This window comes from Cervus canadensis, chromosome 16 (assembly GCF_019320065.1).
Source record: "Cervus canadensis isolate Bull #8, Minnesota chromosome 16, ASM1932006v1, whole genome shotgun sequence".
Classification (NCBI taxonomy): domain Eukaryota; kingdom Metazoa; phylum Chordata; class Mammalia; order Artiodactyla; family Cervidae; genus Cervus; species Cervus canadensis.
The window spans coordinates 12,776,912-12,794,404 of record NC_057401.1 but is presented as its reverse complement, the minus strand read 5'-3'; the positions used below and the strand labels follow the sequence as shown (position 1 = coordinate 12,794,404).

The window sequence follows — 17,493 nt, the reverse complement described above, 5'->3', positions numbered from 1 at the left end:
GTATGTTTTTTACTCCAGTTTTTAGATGAAGAAACTCAGGCTTAGCGAGGTTAAGTGATTAACCAGAGTTCTGTCTGTGGTTGTGTGGCAGAACTGAGTGTCAGAGCCAGTTTGTTTGTCTCTAAAGCCAGTGAGTCTCATCACTTGTTGTATGCATTCAATATTGTCATATTTTAATGAATAGTTCTAGGATGCCTCAATATGAAAAATGTCACGTTATATATGCTATTTAGTTGGGAGAAGAGCCTAGAGAATTTTAAAATTGGAAGAACAGTCATTTTTCCTCCAAGAATTCTAGGAATAATGGTTTCTTTTAATAGGTCTGTATATGTAATTATAAAATCAAGGCCTTTGCAAATTCAGTATTTGATTATATTTAGCTTTCACTCATGAGTAAGATGTTTGGTCTCCTGTCACACTAGCTAGCACCATCATTAGTACTGTGCTTTCTTACACATTGTTCTTAATATGTGTTATGACAAACAGCACACGGCTGTTTATAGAAACCATTGAACCATATAACCACCACTCCCTGTCAAGATAAGTTATAACCACAAGCAGTCATATTACATGCAAGTCAAGAGTTAAAGACAGGGATTTCCCTGGTGGTCCAGTGGTTAAGACTTCACCTTCCAATGCAGGGTCTGAGGGTTTGATCCCTGGTCAGGGAGCTAAAATATCATGTCTCATGGCTGAAAAACCAAAACATAAAATAGAAGCAATATTGTTAACAAATTCAATAAAGTTTTTAAAAATAGTCCATGTCAAAATAAAATCTATTAAAAAAAAAGAGTTAAAGACAATTTATGATATGAAAATATGGACTGAGAGAAATCGTCTGTACTAATTGAAGCACGTAATACTTAGCAAAGGAAGGTCACACCTGAAACTATCAATTTAAATCTGACGTAGGAAATAACTTAAATTCCTTCTCTATTTCTGTCTTTGTATTCTGGGCAATAAACTGGTAAAGTTTCCAATAAATTATATAAGCTATCGGAAGTGTTATGTAAAGAGAGTTTTAAAATACTGATAAATACTGTCAAGTTTGGTGTTAAAATTCTCCCATTTGAAAGATCTTAAATATTTAGAAGTTGAAATTCTGAGACTAAGTTTTGATACTCTACCAATTTGTCTTTCTTTAGGAGTAGATCCCACAATAGATCACGTTCAAGACAAAAAGATAGACGTAGATCTAAAAGCCCTCATAAAAAACGCTCTAAATCAAGGGAGAGGCGAAAGTCAAGGAGTCGCTCACGTTCACGGTGAGTTTTTTGAATTTAAGGGTAGTATTCTCATGACCTCATTTGTTAAAAATCTGTTGTGGTTTAAAATTTTAATGAAAGAAATTAAACTTTTTTTCTGATTGTTTAATAATTTAATGTCGATTGTCATTGATTTGAATATGATGGTTAGTATGACTCATGAGATTTCCAGACTACTTAATTCAGCCTGGTAATTGTTTCATTTAGCTTCATGTACATAGAAATTATGTAGACATTTGTATGTAATGTCTTATAGCTGTTATCAGTTGTTTTGTATTGACAATTGTTGAGGAAACAGTGAGGTCCTTTTTGGGGAGTAGAATTATTTTAGTTGTGAATTTATTTATTTATTTTTATTTTTAAAGGGACAAAAGAAAAGATACCCGAGAAAAAATCAAGGAAAAGGAAAGAGTGAAAGAAAAAGATAGAGAAAAGGAAAGGGAAAAAGAAAGAGACAGGGAAAAGGAACGTGAAAAAGAAAAGGAACGGGGTAAAAACAAAGATAAAGACCGAGATAAAGAACGGGAAAAGGACCGAGATAAAGACAAGGAAAAAGAGAAGGACAAAGAGAGAGAGCGGGACAAAGACCATGAGAAGGAACGAGACAAAGAAAAGGAGAAGGAACAAGACAAAGAAAAGGAACGAGAAAAGGACAGATCCAAAGAGATAGATGAGAAAAGAAAGAAGGATAAAAAGTCCAGAACACCACCCAGAAGTTACAATGCGTCAAGAAGATCTCGTAGTTCCAGCAGGTTTGATGATGCTTCAGCTTTCTACCAAGAGGCTCACTGATGACAGTTATAAGGGAGAGGGAGAATGTTGTCATACATGGAACCAGTAGAGTAATGGTAGAACATTTCTCTAGCAGAGGGATTGCTGCAGCATTGAATCAGTGAGGAGGAAGGGGTGGTGTTGGGCACAGTTGTTTGAAAGGTTAACTGTCCCTTGTAATCCACTGCTGTAACCTGGCAGGGCGCCGGTGACTGTTGTTGCTGTTGCTTGTTGTTTCCGTGGAGGGTGGGATGGCAGGGGCAAGCTCTTTATTTTGGATTTGGTTTTATGTGGACAAGTTGACTGCTTATTAGGCTTCTATATTTCTTTGGAATGAGCAGTAAATTTAACTCTAGGAGCACTGCCATCAGGGCTTCCCCGCTGGCACTAATGGTAAAGAACCCACCTGCCAATGCAGACGACATAAGAGACACGGGTTTGATCCCTGGGTTGGGAACATCCCCTGGAGGAGAGCATGGCAGCCTACTCCAGTATTCTTGCCTGGGTAATCCCATGGACGGAGGAGCTTGGTGGGCTGCTGTCCAGAGGGTTGCAAAGAGTCAGATGTGACTGAAGCAACCTAACACACACGCACACTGCCACCAGGTGGCAGCAGGTTGCCATAATAACAGCAGCAAATGAGGACCTTCCTTAGTTCAAGATCATCTCAACCTGTATCCCTTGCTCCAGATGATATTGTCACTATAAACAAATGAAAGTTCCTAAGTTGTGTTAAAAACTGTATCTTAAAAATACTTAAAAACATATTTTAGCAAATTTTAAAGATATTTTTAAAAGGTTTTTCATAGAGAATAATTTGAGACTGGCATGTGCATTTCCTAATGTTTTTGCTTTCTGTTTTAGTAGCTTATTCTTTTTTTTTTTTTTTTTTTTTTTAGTAGCTTATTCTTAATGCTAGTCTTTGGTTACTTAATTGAAGATAATTTTCTAGCATTTATTGAGTGCTTTACCATATGCCAGATTTTGTGTCTTCAGCGGAGTTTTTCATGACTAATCTTATTTAATCCTCACAGTAAGCCTGTGAGAAGACTGTTATGGTTTTCAAACATGAAGAAACCAAAGCTCAGAGGAAATTTTCCATCTGCTCTGCACTTTAGTTAGAAGCATAGTAGTACAGTAGCTCTTTCTCTTCTGTGATTGTTTAAATGAAGACTCTAACTAGTACTTGGTACTGGCTTTTTAAAAAATGCCTCAGAAGTATAAAGTTGAAGGCAGCAGTATATGTTAAAATGGAACTTCAAATTAGTAGATCTTTGCTATATTCAGCACATTGAAACAAAACCTAAATAATTTCACTCATTTGCTGTGGGTATCAATTATGGTGTCTTCACTGCAGTTATTTTATTGGTTGTGTTTCACACATTCCATGATGTTTATGTTTATGCCTTTCACAACACCAAATAGTGTCCTGATTCTTTTCAAATTCATTTGAATTTACTTTTTCTGATGACTTCAAAATGTTTAATTTTTTCATGCTTGATGTTTAAGAAAGTCTAGATAGTCACATTCAGTTCTTAGATAACCTCTGGGGGCCTGGAGAATAAATGCTGACTGATGTTGGTTCCTAAAGGTTCAGTGGTTTGAAATGATTCATGCTTTCAGAAGAGCTTAGTGAAGAGTTTTAAAATTTCTTTTAGCATTTTTCTTCCTTTCAGCTGCTCTGATTTGTTTAGTGAATAGGAAACCTGTTAACTGCTCAGAAAAATAGTCTACTTGGTGTTTTTATTTCCAACATTGTCTTCTGAGCTATGTTTTTTAAAGAAAAAATTTTGATATTTAAGAATAATGCTTGAAATTATAATCAATAAGGATTAGACCAACAAAGGGAAAGAGAAAAAATTTGTTGAGCACCTCCTGTGTATCAGACATTAGGCTTGGTACTTTACAGATATTATCCTAATCCTCATAACAACACAGTGAGACTTGAGTTATTATCTCCATTCATCCATTGGAAAAACTAAGACTCAGATTAAGTAATATGACCCCAGTCATGCAGCTGGTTAAGTGTGAAACTGAAATTTAAACGTCAGCCTATTTAACTCCAATTCTGCATACTAGCGCTGATAGCTTCTTTTTCAACTAACTGACATTCTGGATGGCTGTCTATCAAGCCTGTCTCTCATCACCACTAACCAGTAGTTATTAGAAGTCCACCCATACATAGTGTTCCTGAAATACAAGTAAAGAGACACTGATGAAGATGGAGCCATTTTATATAAAATGGGATACACTGACATTCTTATGCTATGAAAAAAGTTACTCCTAGTGTGTGAGGTAGGGGGAGGGGTGCTGCTACAGAATGGTATTGATTGAATGGAATAATGTCATCTAATTTCCACAGTAGGAAGTATAATTTTAGGTGACTTGGAGATAAAATTAGGTAATGGAAGCAAGAACCTTAGGTAGAGCAGAAATTTGTGTACTCAAGTTCTTGAACTCTTTCAGTCTTCACATCTACCGTGTATGCCACATATAAGCATTGTCTGGTTTTTTATTTTATAGATGAAAAATGTACACAAAATATTTTACTAGCCTATTTTATTAGCCTAGAATCAACTTACTGACATATAAGGAGAACTTGAAGTCTAGAGGATTTGGTTGTTTCAGTTCTGTGGCCACTTATCATCAAAGCTTCTTGTGGATAGATCATTGGCTACATTAGTCATTTAAGAAATAAATCCTCAAAAAAAAAAAGAAAAGAAATAAATCCTCATACCTCATCACCCGAATAATAGACATCTTGCAGTTCATTGTTTCTAAGTTGACCACTCTTAGAAATGAAGTAATTTGTTAGATAGTAGCACTGACTCAGTGGACATGAATTTGAGCAAACTCCAGGAGATACTGAAGGATAGGGAAGCCTGGTGTACTACAGTCCGTGGGGTTGCGAAGTATTAGACACGACTTAGTGACTGAACACACATAAAATTATTATTAAAAGTATGTGTCATTCAGTAATATGTGAAGCAAAACAGTTTTTAATAAAGTTTTTAATCTTGTTAATCTATTTAATAATTATTTTTTACTTCGTCATATTTAAATCCCAGTTTTTAAGTAATTTCCTTATATCTAAGTAACTTGTATGCTTAATTTTAAATGACTAGAACAACAATAATGAAGCGATAGGTGGTTGAGGGGTTAAAAGCAGTTTCTCTGTGAAGTGAACTAATGTAAATACTCCTTAAAGAGGCATTCTGCGTACTTGGGTTTAGAAAGTCTGTATGTTGCAAGCCTATTTATCTTTCACTTCTTAAAAAGGGCCTATTAACTTGTTAAAAAAAATAATCCACAGTGGGGCAGCAAGGAGCTAGATGCATGGCGGGATCTGGAAAGCAGCGTGCTTTAGGTGTTGAGGAAGAAAATATGTTTAACGTAAGAGAGAATATGAAACATCCATTAATATTTTCTCTGCTCTAGAAATTGCTGTCCAAGTAAATCACGTGTAAAGGAGATCATCTTTCTGATATGAAATCTTAGAGATATTTTCACTGGTCTGTTGAATTTATGGTTCATCATTTGACCTGTACTAAAATTACGTGATAGAATATTTTCATGAAAGACATTAGTTTAAACTGACCTTTACAGAATACGCTTCACTTGAGAGCATTCCAGACCCTTTTGCTTTTGTGTGTTTGAATTAATATTACTGGAATTACTGGTTTTTAAAATGGCATATTTTTTACTTTTAGGGAAAGGCGTAGGAGGAGGAGCAGGAGTTCTTCCAGATCACCAAGAACATCAAAAACCATAAAAAGGAAATCTTCTAGGTCTCCATCCCCCAGGAGGTAGGTTGAAAGCGTGTTCTAGAACTGAGGAGGAAGCAGGGGGAAAATTTTCTCTCTTCAGTCTGTTATTTTTATAACTTTATATTTTGAATGAGTAACAATATATTAGTTTGGTTTAGAAATCTGGAGAATACAAAAGTTATAAATAGATCTTAACTTCCATGATGTGTCCATCTATCCTGTCCACAGTGTATTAGTTTTTTTGGTATATCCTTCCAGTTTTGTATATAGGAGCAGATGAGAATATATAATTTTTTTTTTGAGAATATATAATGTTTTTTTTCATCTTCTACAAAAGGTAGTGCCAAATGTACACTGTTGTACAGTTGCTTTTGTCATTTAACTACCAGAAGAACTTTCTGTATTCATCAGAGTACTGCTCATCCCTTTTTACAACTGCATGGTCTTCTGTTGCCTGTTATGAAACCAGCCTACAGTAGAATGGGTTCTCTTAATTTTCTTTTTATAAATTATGTAAGTCTGTAATGAATAGCTTTGTATTTACATAATTTTGTAGTGTGCCAGTGTCAACTTGAAAAAATGCACAATGTGAGAGCTGTGAGTTAAGTTTTGTTTGGGGCAACATGAGGACCGCAGCCTGGCAGACAGCACCTCGGATGGCGCTGAGAGACTGCCCCAAAGAGGCGGGGAGGAGGACAGGATATATGTGATTTTGGTAAAGGGAGAATGCATGCAGTCAAGCATGTTTATTTTTACTTTTTTAGAAAGTTTCTGCTGGTCTTGTGAAACTTCTGCTAGTCACAAGAGACAGTCGTCACCATGAAGGGCTTCAGTGCTTTTCTAGATATGAGTAGATATTGGGCTATATGAGTAGAACTGGGCTCATAAAATCAGCTCCTGAAAATATCTTACTCTATGAAGATCTGTCATGTCAGTTTTCCCAGAGCACAGAGTGCCTCATTTCTGCTCTCCACCCTGGGCTTCCTCAGAGGGTGTTGGAGGTCAGCAGCTGCAGCAGAACATGATTTAATCCTTGTAGAGGTAGATGGCAAGCACCCATGGCAAGTGCCAATTTGTGGATGACACCAGTATGCAGAGACAGTTTCTGTAAATGGTATTGGTGGGCCAGAGGGTGAGTGTTTTTGTAGTTTTGAGATCCTTCCGTATTGTCCTTTATAAAGGTTAGTGGCAGCTTGCACTTTAACCAGCTGCAGTTTGAGTTGCTTGTTTCCCTATAGCTCCTGCAGATTGTTTCCAAAGCTGTGGATTTTGGTCCATCTATAGATGAGAAATGGTACCAGTATAAAGTAATTTTCATTGCATTTTTCTTAAGAGTGAAGTGACCATCTCTTCATATATTTGAAGGCCATTTGTATTTCCTTTTCTGTGAATTGTATACATTACCCATTTTTTATGGGGTCTGTTTTTATTTTTTCTGTTTTCAGGAATTTATTCTGTATTGCAGAGGTGATTCTTCAGTGACTTGGTTTCAAGTATTATTCCTAGTTTGTCATTTCTTAGAAATTGTTTATGAGACTTAATTTTATAGAGATTTTTGATTTATATAGTTTTAATTCCTCAAGTTTTTTTCTTTTGTGACTTTTCCATTTTGAGTCTTACAGGTAGAAAAGTCTTTCCTATTCCAAGATTATAGTAAAATTCCTTCATTGCTTTTTTGTACTTTTATACTTTTAATTTTTGCATTTACATCTTTGATCCATTAGGAGTTTATCCTTGTTTGCAATATGGCACATGGATACGATTTTATTTTTCCAAATGCTTCTTTGTTTTCCAATATCATTAAAAACCCAATTTTCTTGACACTTATTCCATGTTTCCTTTGTCATATACTAAACTTTCCTGCTTGTGTTGGCATCTGTTTCTGGGCCTTATGTGGTATTGGATTGACTGATGATTGCGTACCAGTAGTGCCTCATGCTTTTAATTATACGTATTGTGTAGTATTTTAAAATATTTAGTAAGGTCTTTATTTCCCCAGGTGGTACAGTTGGTAAAGAATCCGCCTGTCAGTGCAGGAGACATAAGAGACGTGGGTTCCATCCCTGGGTTGGGAAAATTCCTTTGAGTAGGAAATGGCAACCCACTCCAATATTCTTGCCTGGAGAATCCCATGGACAGAGAAACCTGGCGGGCTACAGTCTGTGGGGTCACAAAGATTCGGGCATGACTGAGCGCGCGTGTGTGCGCACGCATACACACACACACACACACTTTTCCATACCTCTCATTTCTCTTTTTTTTGAGCTTTCTTGATCATTCTTATGTGTTTATTTTTCTGTTTGAGCTTAAGAGTTAGTTTGACTGTGTTCTAGAAGTAAAACCTACCGATAATTTGTGTTACAGTATGATTAAATTTATTAATGGGGAAATTGGTGAATAGATTTATTAATAAATAAAACTTTATGAAGGTGAGTCTTTCTCTCCAGGAACATGGCTTATTTAGGCCATCCTTAGTGTTTTCATGAATGTTTCAATGTTTATTTCAAACAGATTTTATGCATTTTCAAGGTCTAATTTTAGATATATGTTGCTTTTTTGTTCTTGTAAGTGAAGTCTTTCATTATATCATATAATTGGAGATTAGGTTTATACATAGGAAGGTTAGTTATTTCTGTATATATATTTTTTCATCCCACTATCTTCCTAATGGGTCATAGTTTTTCAGTTGGTTTTCCAGGTAGATAAAAGAGAAATTTATAAAAAGTTTTGCCCAAAAAAAAAAAAAAGTTTTGCCCAGAGTAGAAGGAACATGTTCCCCAGCAGAGATCTTTTGTTTATTTGTTTGTGGGTTATTATTTTTAGATGAGAATAAAAGGAAGGTGTAGGATATTGAGGAGGTGGGGCAAATTTTTAAAAAATACTTTGCTATAATAAAAATAAATGGAAAAAAAAATACTTTGCTCATGAAAGTAAAAACTTTTATCAACTGTAAACTCTAATTAGACAAAAAGATATATTTAGAACATTTCACTTCCTTCAGGATTTCTTCTACTTTAACATCCACTTTCTGTAAGTGATAAATTATTTTATCCTTCTTTGTGTTTCTTTTTTGCAAAATTAAGCAGATACATGTATTTGAATTTTCCCTTGTCTTCCAAAAGATAGCGTTCACTATATATACTGTGTGTGTGTGTGTGTGTGTGTGGTCAGTGACTCTACCCAACCTCAGTTCCATTTTGACTTAAAATTTCTTAAATTAAGAAATAATTTACATAACATAAAATTCACCCTTTTAAATGTGCATTTCTGTGATGTTTAGTAATTTTTGTTGCATTTTTCTCAAGAGTTCACAATTTTGTGTAGCCATCACTGCTAGTTCCAGAACATCTTTTTCACTTCAGAAGAAAGCCTGTACCCATTAGCAGTTACTCTCCATGGCTCCAGACAGCCACTAATCTGCTTCTTGTCTCTGGATTGCCTATTATGGCCGTTTCATATAGACTCACATAATGTGTGGTTTTGTATCTGACTTCTTTGATTGAATGTAATGTTTTCAAGGTTCATACATATTATAGCATGATTAGTACTTCATTCCTTTTTAATGGATGAGTAATATTCCAATGAATGGATAAAACCAGGTTTTGTTATTTAACCATTCATTAGTTGATGGACATTTAGTATTATTTCCGTTTTTTTGCTATTGTAAATAATGCTGCTATGAACAGTTGTGTACAGGTGTTTATTTATTGATGGCTGCTCTGGGTCTTCGTCGCTTTGCTTGGGCTTCCTCGCTGGGGGAGCGGCAGCTGCCCTCCAGTGGCGGGGCGTGGGCTTCTCGTGGTGGCGGCGTCTCGTAGCGGGGCGCAGCTCTCGGTCTGCAGCTTCAGTAACTGCAGCGTGCAGTCTCAGCAGTGCTGGCACGTGGGCTTAGGTGCTTCACAGTGCTGTAGGATCTTCCTGGACGAGGGATCAAATCCATGTCCCCTGCATTGGCAGGCAAATTCTTACCCACTGTACCACCAAGAAAAGTTCTGCTTACTGTAGTTTTGTAAGAAGTTTTAACATCAGGAACTGTCTTCCAATTTTGTTGTTAAAGATGGTTTTGGCTATTTGATGTCCCTGGAGATTCTATATGGTTTTTAGGATGGGCTTTTTCTATTTCTGCTAACAATGCCGATGTGATTTAGATGGGGATTGCAATAAATTTGTAGATCACGTTGAATACTATTGTTACCTTAACTCTATTTAAGTCTTCTGATTCAAGAACATGGGTTGTGTTTCCATTTTATTTATGCATTTATTTCTTTTGGCAAGTTTTTTGCCCTTTTGGTTAAATATATTGCTAAGGAATCTCGTTCTTTTTGCAGTTGTTTCCTTGACTTTTAAGAGCTATATGTAAAGATAAACATATATACATAAATATGTTGTGAATCTATTTTTTTTTGGTTTGTCATTTTTCTTTTGAATATGCTAGCAGTGTTTTTTTGCTTTGCTTTGCAAAAGTTTATGTAGGCATATGTATGAATCTTCTATTGTACTTGGAATTTTAGTTATGGTTAAAAAAATCTTCCCTTTCATTTAAATTAGAAATTCACTTATGTTTTCTTGTGGTACTTGTATTATTTCATTTAAAAAATTTAGGTCTCTAATCCATTTGGATTTATATATGTGAATGAGACATGGACCCACTTTTATCACTTTCTGAATAATAATCCAATTGTACCCAGGTCTTTTATTTGTAAAAGACCATCTTTTTCCCTATGATTGAGATGCTTTATTCAATTTTTATATGTACTTGGGTCTGTTTCTTAAGTGTTTTTGTTCATTTACCTGGTCTTTGTATTTATTTTTAAGCTATTCATAATTAAGACAAAGAATTCTATATTAGGGTTAATTATTTTGAGTTGAAAATGTCTTGTTATGCTTCTGATATGAAGTGCATCATTTTTTCCCCTCTGGTTTTAAGGATATGTTGTTTTTGCAAATGGAACGTGTTCAGTCCATCTTCTGCTTAACTTTTGCTCTTGAATTGGTGGGTGGGACTTTGTGAATGAGAAAAAGGCACATGGTGTCATTGATTATTTGAAGTTCCAGGTTTTTGTAAGTCATAGTCTTGCCTGAGAAGTCATTCAGCCTTATCTGATTATTTTATCTTTTTTATTATTTTCTGGTTATTCATTTTTTGCTTTGAAAAAAATGGGTAAAAGTATTATGTATTTGATTTTGTTTTATCCTAATTACAGTAGATAAATAAACCTTGAATGTTTAAAAACTAAGAAATTGGTAATACAAAATTGTGCCTCTGCAGAAATGATTGTGGGTCTTTAAAAAGTTAACTGGATATGGGATTGAGTTGGTGAGTTTCAGGACTCGTTTATGTTACTTGGTCTACCAGGTTACTGATATGCTTGTTTACAATGCGTTATTATTAGAGAGTATTTAGTTAACAATATACTGGGTGTTTACTTTTTGAGATGTTAACTGACATTATTAATACTCTTATAGCAGAAATAAGAAGGATAAAAAGAGAGAAAAAGAAAGGGACCACATCAGTGAAAGAAGAGAGAGAGAACGCTCAGCTTCTACAAGAAAGAGCTCTAATGACAGAGAAGGGAAGGACAAGGTGGAGAAGAACAATACTTCACTTAAAGTAAGCAAGTCTTTGCATGTTTAGGGTTTAAATAATTAATATGAGATTGTTCTTTATTTCATAGAGATAGTAACTTTAGACAAAGCTCCTTGAGGGCAACAGTGTTTTTGGTACTACTTGTTTAACATTTGTTATATCAGTAGTTGTTTCACCTAGGTTTTGAAGATAAGAACTAATTAATGTTTACTAGTGTAAACAATTGCATTCCTTATCTTATTCACAGAATGGCATACAATAAAAATTTTAACAGTGTACAGGAATATTTCTATTTGTTGCCATTTTCCTCACTGCGTTTGTTTTAGCAAATTTGACAGATGATGTTATCATTGGTTTTGTGATAATATACCAATTGTTAGGTTTGTTGAGTTAGAATAATTAATGGAAACCAAATTCCATCAAGTAAGGATTTTTGGGGGGAGAGAGGGATAAATATTGTAGATACTTGTGAATTAGGTTATTTTCCTTACGCTGGTAAGTAATATTTGTGTTTTGTGAGTTCTGGAGCTTTCCTCTTCCAGTGTTATTTATTCCCATACGCTAGAAGTTTATCATCATTGTCAGTAACAGTGATAACATCTCCTGAACACTTGATACATTCCAGACACCGTTCCACATGTCCTCTTTAATTCTCGGTTGAGGACTGAATCTGGACTGTTCTTGAACAGTCTTCGGTAGGGAGAACAGTGACTTCCTTTTCTATATTCCCTTGTTTTTGCTTATTTGGTATCCAGATTACAAGTCTGTCCTGGCCTCTATGGGAATTATTTTACCTTCAGCAGATCTCTTCCACTTTTTCAAGTCAGGCAGCAATGTTCGTTGAGTTCTTCTGTAGAATTTCTGTGTACCTATTTTATTCCATCTTATTCCATGGATTTATTCCATGGATTTATTCCATGGATTGTCCCATTTTAGAAGTACAAAGGACATATCAATACATGTTTGCATGTACTATTTATTTGAAAAGGTAAATGGGGAAAATACCCAGTTTGACTAATTCACAAAAGGTAAAGTTACATATTTTAGCCAGAACTAAACGTAACAGCTGGCAGCTCTTGAGAAAAATATTAAATGTTTACCTAAATACTCATTGTAGGAGAAGGAGCACAATAAAGAACCAGATTCAAGCGTGGGCAAGGAAGCAGAAGACAAGGATGCACCAAGGACTGAGGAGAGCAAAGTGCAGCAGAATGGGAGTTGTCAGCCCAATGAGGAGAACCTCTCTGCCAAGGCAGAAGCGGTATAGGCCCGGCAGACGCACCTGAACACACGCCGGGATAGAATCCAGAGCTTTTCGTTCTCTCAACAAGATGTTAGACTGAAGACATCCGGTAGAGCATAAAGATACGAGCTAACGGCTTTTCTAGTTGTTAGGTGACTTTGTGGCCATCTTGTTACTGAGTAAGAAAACAAAGCATGGACATCATGAAAATAACAGGTGTGACCCAAACTCCTCATCTTCTAAAATCTGTGCATCTCCATGGTGGCTGACACAGGTGTCATGTGGTTTGTTAGTGTTTGCCAAGAACCATTACAAATAAATGGGACATTAAAGATCTAAATTTGTTATACTATCCATAAAGACTGGAGATAAGCTTTGGAGGCTCTTTTAAGAAATGCTAGAAACTGATTTTGTATTATTTTACTTTTTTTTTTAATTTCAATATATACAGATTGATAATGTGCTTGAAATCGGTGCAAATATGTACACACCCTTGTAAGTGCAGAGTTTGTAAGAAGTTTTAACATTTACTTCACAGGATTTATAGTGATTGTGTTAAATTCTCACTATTGTGTTTTCTTTTGCTCACAGTTTAGGACAGTGGTTTTTCTTTAAAATAATTCTACAGATTAAAGTTGCTTAAATAAGTGGATTACAAACCAACTGACAATGCATGCTACTGTTCTCTTTTTAAAGGAAGAACAACTGTGTTGAATACTAATGACATATTAGTATTCAGTATTTAGAATCATTGGGTCTCCCCACATAGTAAGCATTTCTTTTTGAACTTTCTTGACATTTCCGAGCTTATTATGAACAATATTGCAGTGTGTGTTGTCAGCTGTAGGTGGTAAAGGTGCCATTTATAAAAAGAAAGCTGGGTTTTCAAAATGGGCTATGGGAGCACAAGCTGAAGCTTTAGTGCCTTCTACAATGTGGTATACTGTTTTCTAGAATTTTATATGAGCAAGTCATTCTCAATTCATATGGAATTTAGATGGGTATTCCATTCCCTCCCATAGAAAAGTGTGAAAGTAATACGTCAGAAGAGCTTCTTACTTAACCTAATATGAGAGGGAAGTCTGTTTTTAAGAATGACTTCAGCGCTTAAAACAACAGTGCAGTTTCGGGACCATCAGTTTTATACTGTGATAATTGAAAATGAAGCAGCATGTTCTTATTTTACTTAAAGCAAGACCCTTTAGTTGTCTACATTGGATGGCCTTAATTATTACCTCTCAATCATCTTCTCATAAATGATGTGCTGAAATTGTGCTTAAAGGAGAGTACATGCGGTTATTTGTTTTATGTGTTAAGTATGTTTACTTAAGCTTAAAATATAGGTCATCCTACATTGTTAGACACACTTTTTGCAGAAAGTATGCAAGTAGTGAAATGACAACATTGCTAATACTTTCCCCCAAACCACAACTTATATTTCAGAACTCTTTTCATTGTTATATTTCCAAAAGTTATGCCTTTTAATTAGCATGTTATTTAAAAAAATCAAGTATAATTATTTTAATGCAGTCTAATACAATCAAATTACTCAGTTGCCTTACCTCATGGGAAGAGTTACTTATGGATTTAAAGAGCTGAGTAGCACATCAGTTACTTGGTTTCAACTTGAGTTTTCTTTTAATGTTAATACTATTGAAACTTAAGTATTTGGCGGAGAATGGAAGGAATTGCCCTTATTGCAAATAATGAAGCCTGGTTTGATTATGAAGCTGCTTAACTACTCTTCATGTGTTCACAATTACTGTGTTTTTTTTTTTCCTCTTTGTCACTATGTACATTAAAATTTTTGAAAATGCTTTACTATGTAAAGTATAGATGGTCATTTTAATCATTCAGCCACATACGGTTGGCTGGTAAACAGCTTATTTTGATACAGGAATGCTTGGGTGCATATGGAAAGATGGAAGGAGTGTGTGTCTTGCATCAAAGCTTCTTATTTATGATATGTAAGTAGAATAGAACAAATGTTGTTTGAATCTTTGTTATTTTTAGTACCATTTCTCTAATAAAGCTAAGTATTTTAGAGGAAAATATTTGTTTATGCATTTCAAAACAGCATCTTAGGTTTCTCCTGTTCTTGTTTTAGTTGGCATAGCTATGGAGATTGTTTTGGTATGCATGTTTGTGTGGTGTCTATAAAGCAGTCATTTAAAGTTTTGAGTATTTTCTTGTACTCTGTACTCTGTACAATGTTTGGTTAGTTGGTAATTAACATATGTAATTTGGTTCCTGATGCCAATTATTTTTCTTCCTGATGATATTTATTCAGCTTTAAGATAACCATACTAATCTTAAAAGACACTGATTTATAAAAATTGGGCATGAGTAGGAATACCAGAGGCCCAGAGAACGTGAAGTCATTTTCTTAAACAGGCCTAGGGAAGCAAAACTTTCTAGGGGTCTAGAGGTAAGGAAGGGAGGGTGACGGGGAGAGAGAGAGAGAGAGTGTGTGTGTGAGTGAAAAAGATTTTCTCTTTGTTCACTTATAAGGGCTGATGTGTTTTCATTTGTTTATTATTTTCTTTTAAGGTACTTCATTGTTTTTTTAAAGCTGTCTTTTTCACCCCAGGTAGATGTCAGGAAAACTTGAGGTAAGGCCAAGAAGACAGCATTTTATACTTGATGCCAGCTGTAAGTTATCTGTTTCAGCTTGATTACATGGCGAGTATGTTCTGTCCCTTAAATTGTAGTTGCTCTTCATCATTCTAGACAAATTCTGTTGGTCCTTCTGTTTTTGTTCTTCAGCAGTGTACACTTAACTGGTAATAAAAGATGTTCCTTTATAAGCTAGCCAGTTTCATGTGAGGAATCAAGTATAAACCCTTAACTTCTGCAGCTGTCTCATTATTTTCCATTGAGTCTAATTAATACGTAGTTACAAATACACTAGTCAGCTTGTGCTTTTCTGTTTAGAATTATTTTCCAAGGTATTCAGTATTTGCTACATTGATCTTGAGAAGTATCCGAGAGTTAAATTTTGACATTGAAAAGTAAACACTGGCATTTAGAACCAATTTTTTTTTTTTTTGGTCAAGAAAATAATTTCTTTTGTGATATTAGTCATCCTCAGTATCCTCATTCATTCTTATACGTTATATGGGTTTCTGTGTTTAAAATGAATCTGGAGGCAAATTTGATCCCAACTGAAGCTATCATTCAAATTTAAGGAATATAGTATGTAATAATAGACTTTTAAAAGTTTAAAAATTTGGAACAATTGTTGTTCAGTCACTAAGCCCCATGGACTGCAGCACGCCAGGCTCTGCCCTTCACTGTCTCCCAAAGTTTGCTCAGATTCATGTGCGTTAAGTCAGTTATGCTGGCTAACCATCTCATTCTCTGCCACCTCCTCCTCCTTTTGTCTTCAGTCGTTCTCAGCATCAGGGTCTTTTAGTATGATTTGATTTAAATCTTTCTTTAGTAGTTGAATTAGCAGTTAAAATGAATTCTTTTTGAGCGTTGTATTGAATAACATTTCAATGAGATATTTCTTATATTTTTATTGAAAGGAGTATCTGGTTTTAATTGGGTCACTTATGAAGTAGAGCCATTTCCACAAAGTAATTACATTCCTTAGGGTGTTTTAAAGATTTTAAAGGAACTTTTACTACATATATACTTAGTATTTTCTCATGTTTATTCAGTAATGTAACAGTCACTTAAAATTAAATTGTTGATTTTTAAGTTTCAGAGGTTAGTGCTCTCAGAAGGGCTAAGTGATATTTCTGGAAGCAGGAGTCAAGTATAAATGTAATAAAGTAATCTTTTAAAAATAAAATTCACTTCCCTACTTAATCTTGGGTTTGTGGGTGAATTTGTTTTTCTTAAACACACTTTTATTGGTGATTCTGCCAAAGATTGGTACATAATTTTTAAAATAAAAGCTAAAGCTATTATTACTAGGTGGGATTTAGAAACTAATAACTAGATTTCTTTCTATTTCATTTTAAGGTACTTTTATAGTTTCTAGCAATCAATTTATTACAATTGTTAGTTTATATATAATGCAACATTTCTTAACATACTGTTCTTAGATTTTTAGTCTGTTGTCTGAGTTTTAAATTTACTTTGTAACATTTTAATTTTGAGACTTGCCAACTTTTATAAAACTTCACAAATTTTACTGGTAAGATTTCCTTTCTGAGGATTGGAATAGAATAATAGTTGCCTTCATTCTTGATTAACTTCTATTTGCTAGGTAGATAATTTCTTAACTATATCTGTAAGTTCAAATTCATGAAATTCATGCTGAAAGAATTAGAGTTGAGGAGATTGTTCTACCATTTAAGGTTACTGGTAGGCAAAAAACTGTTGGGAAACTACAGAATTCTCTTAATTTCCACAGAAGGTTATATTTGGGTGTACTGTGTAGTTATATAGGTAGGCCAGTTTAGCAGTTAGATATTACTTTTCTCCATCTTAACTAGGTTTAATACAGTAGTGCTATTTTTTACAAAATGCTATATGGATTATCAAGGGAAGGGTTTAAAATGTAAAAAATGGGTACTGCATAGGTGGTGTATATTTATGTGAGTAGGACTACTGCCAAATGGTACTAGTGAAGATTTATCAGATGCTGCTGCTGTTGTGTTGCTCTATTTTTAATAAAATGAAAATCTTAAAGTCTCCACTGTTGAGTAGTAATTTCATCTAAGACATTTAATTACATATTTACAGTGTACTTTTATAACTGAAAGGTTGGCAATGGCCTCTTCAGGGTAGAGGTTTTCGATCATTGGGTATTCTTCATGTTGTGTGGTGGTCTCAAGTCAAAGCTTTGCATCTCTAATGTTTTGCAGTGTTCCAGTAAGTGACAGCAGCTCTTTGAATCTCCCTTTT

General features: G+C 34.8%; 1 protein-coding gene across 5 annotated transcripts in view; it reads left to right on the top strand.

The window, feature by feature from the left end:
* Positions 1-17,284, top strand: part of SREK1 (splicing regulatory glutamic acid and lysine rich protein 1) — a 46,966-nt gene extending 29,682 nt beyond the window's left edge. For 4 of the 5 annotated variants that reach the window (XM_043488530.1, XM_043488532.1, XM_043488533.1 and 1 more), the window contains 5 exons: positions 1,146-1,265; positions 1,631-2,017; positions 5,747-5,842; positions 11,270-11,414; positions 12,508-17,284. In XM_043488530.1, the coding sequence (XP_043344465.1) occupies positions 1,146-1,265; positions 1,631-2,017; positions 5,747-5,842; positions 11,270-11,414; positions 12,508-12,657 (898 nt within the window). In that variant the 3' untranslated portion in view covers positions 12,658-17,284. The remainder of the gene's footprint in view (positions 1-1,145; positions 1,266-1,630; positions 2,018-5,746; positions 5,843-11,269; positions 11,415-12,507) is intronic. The other variant, XM_043488531.1, reaches the window with a different exon arrangement.
* Positions 17,285-17,493: the final 209 nt, after the last annotated feature.